The sequence below is a fragment of the Chaetura pelagica genome, unplaced genomic scaffold, assembly GCF_000747805.2.
Source record: "Chaetura pelagica isolate M959 unplaced genomic scaffold, ChaPel_1.0 scaffold24, whole genome shotgun sequence".
Lineage (NCBI taxonomy): Eukaryota > Metazoa > Chordata > Aves > Apodiformes > Apodidae > Chaetura > Chaetura pelagica.
This window is the reverse complement of record NW_009953077.1, coordinates 3,923,888-3,924,250: the sequence shown is the minus strand read 5'-3', so window position 1 is coordinate 3,924,250 and position 363 is coordinate 3,923,888. Positions and strand designations below refer to the sequence as shown.

Sequence of the window (363 nt, the reverse complement as noted above, 5' to 3'; positions counted from 1 at the left end):
CGGGGTGGGTGCCGGTTCGGGGCGTGGTGCCGGTGTAGCGGGGGGGGGTGTGCCGGTGCGGGAGCATTGCCGGGGTTAGCACCTGTACCGGAGTTGGAGGGGATGTCGATGCCGGTTCCGGTAGGGAGGGAGGGATGCTCGTCCCCCTCCCAGTATGGAGGTGGGAGGGGGATGTCAGTCCTGGTCTCAATATGGAGGGTGGGGAATGCGGATCCCGGTACGGAATGCGGGGAGGGGGCTGGGAATGCTGGTCCCGGTACGGAATGCGGGGAGGGGGCTGGGAATGCTGGTCCCGGTACGGAATGCGGGGAGGGGGCTGGGAATGCTGGGCGCGGTACGGAGTGCGGGGAGGGGGCGGGGCAC

The 363-nt window shown here is 69.4% G+C and overlaps 1 protein-coding gene across 1 annotated transcript in view; it reads left to right on the top strand.

Moving 5' to 3' along the window:
* The first annotated feature begins 108 nt into the window (after window positions 1-108).
* NICN1 (nicolin 1) overlaps window positions 109-363 on the top strand; it is a 2,994-nt gene continuing 2,739 nt past the window's right edge. The window contains exon 1 of the mRNA XM_009996955.1: window positions 109-120. Within this exon, the coding sequence (XP_009995257.1) occupies window positions 109-120 (12 nt within the window). The remainder of the gene's footprint in view (window positions 121-363) is intronic.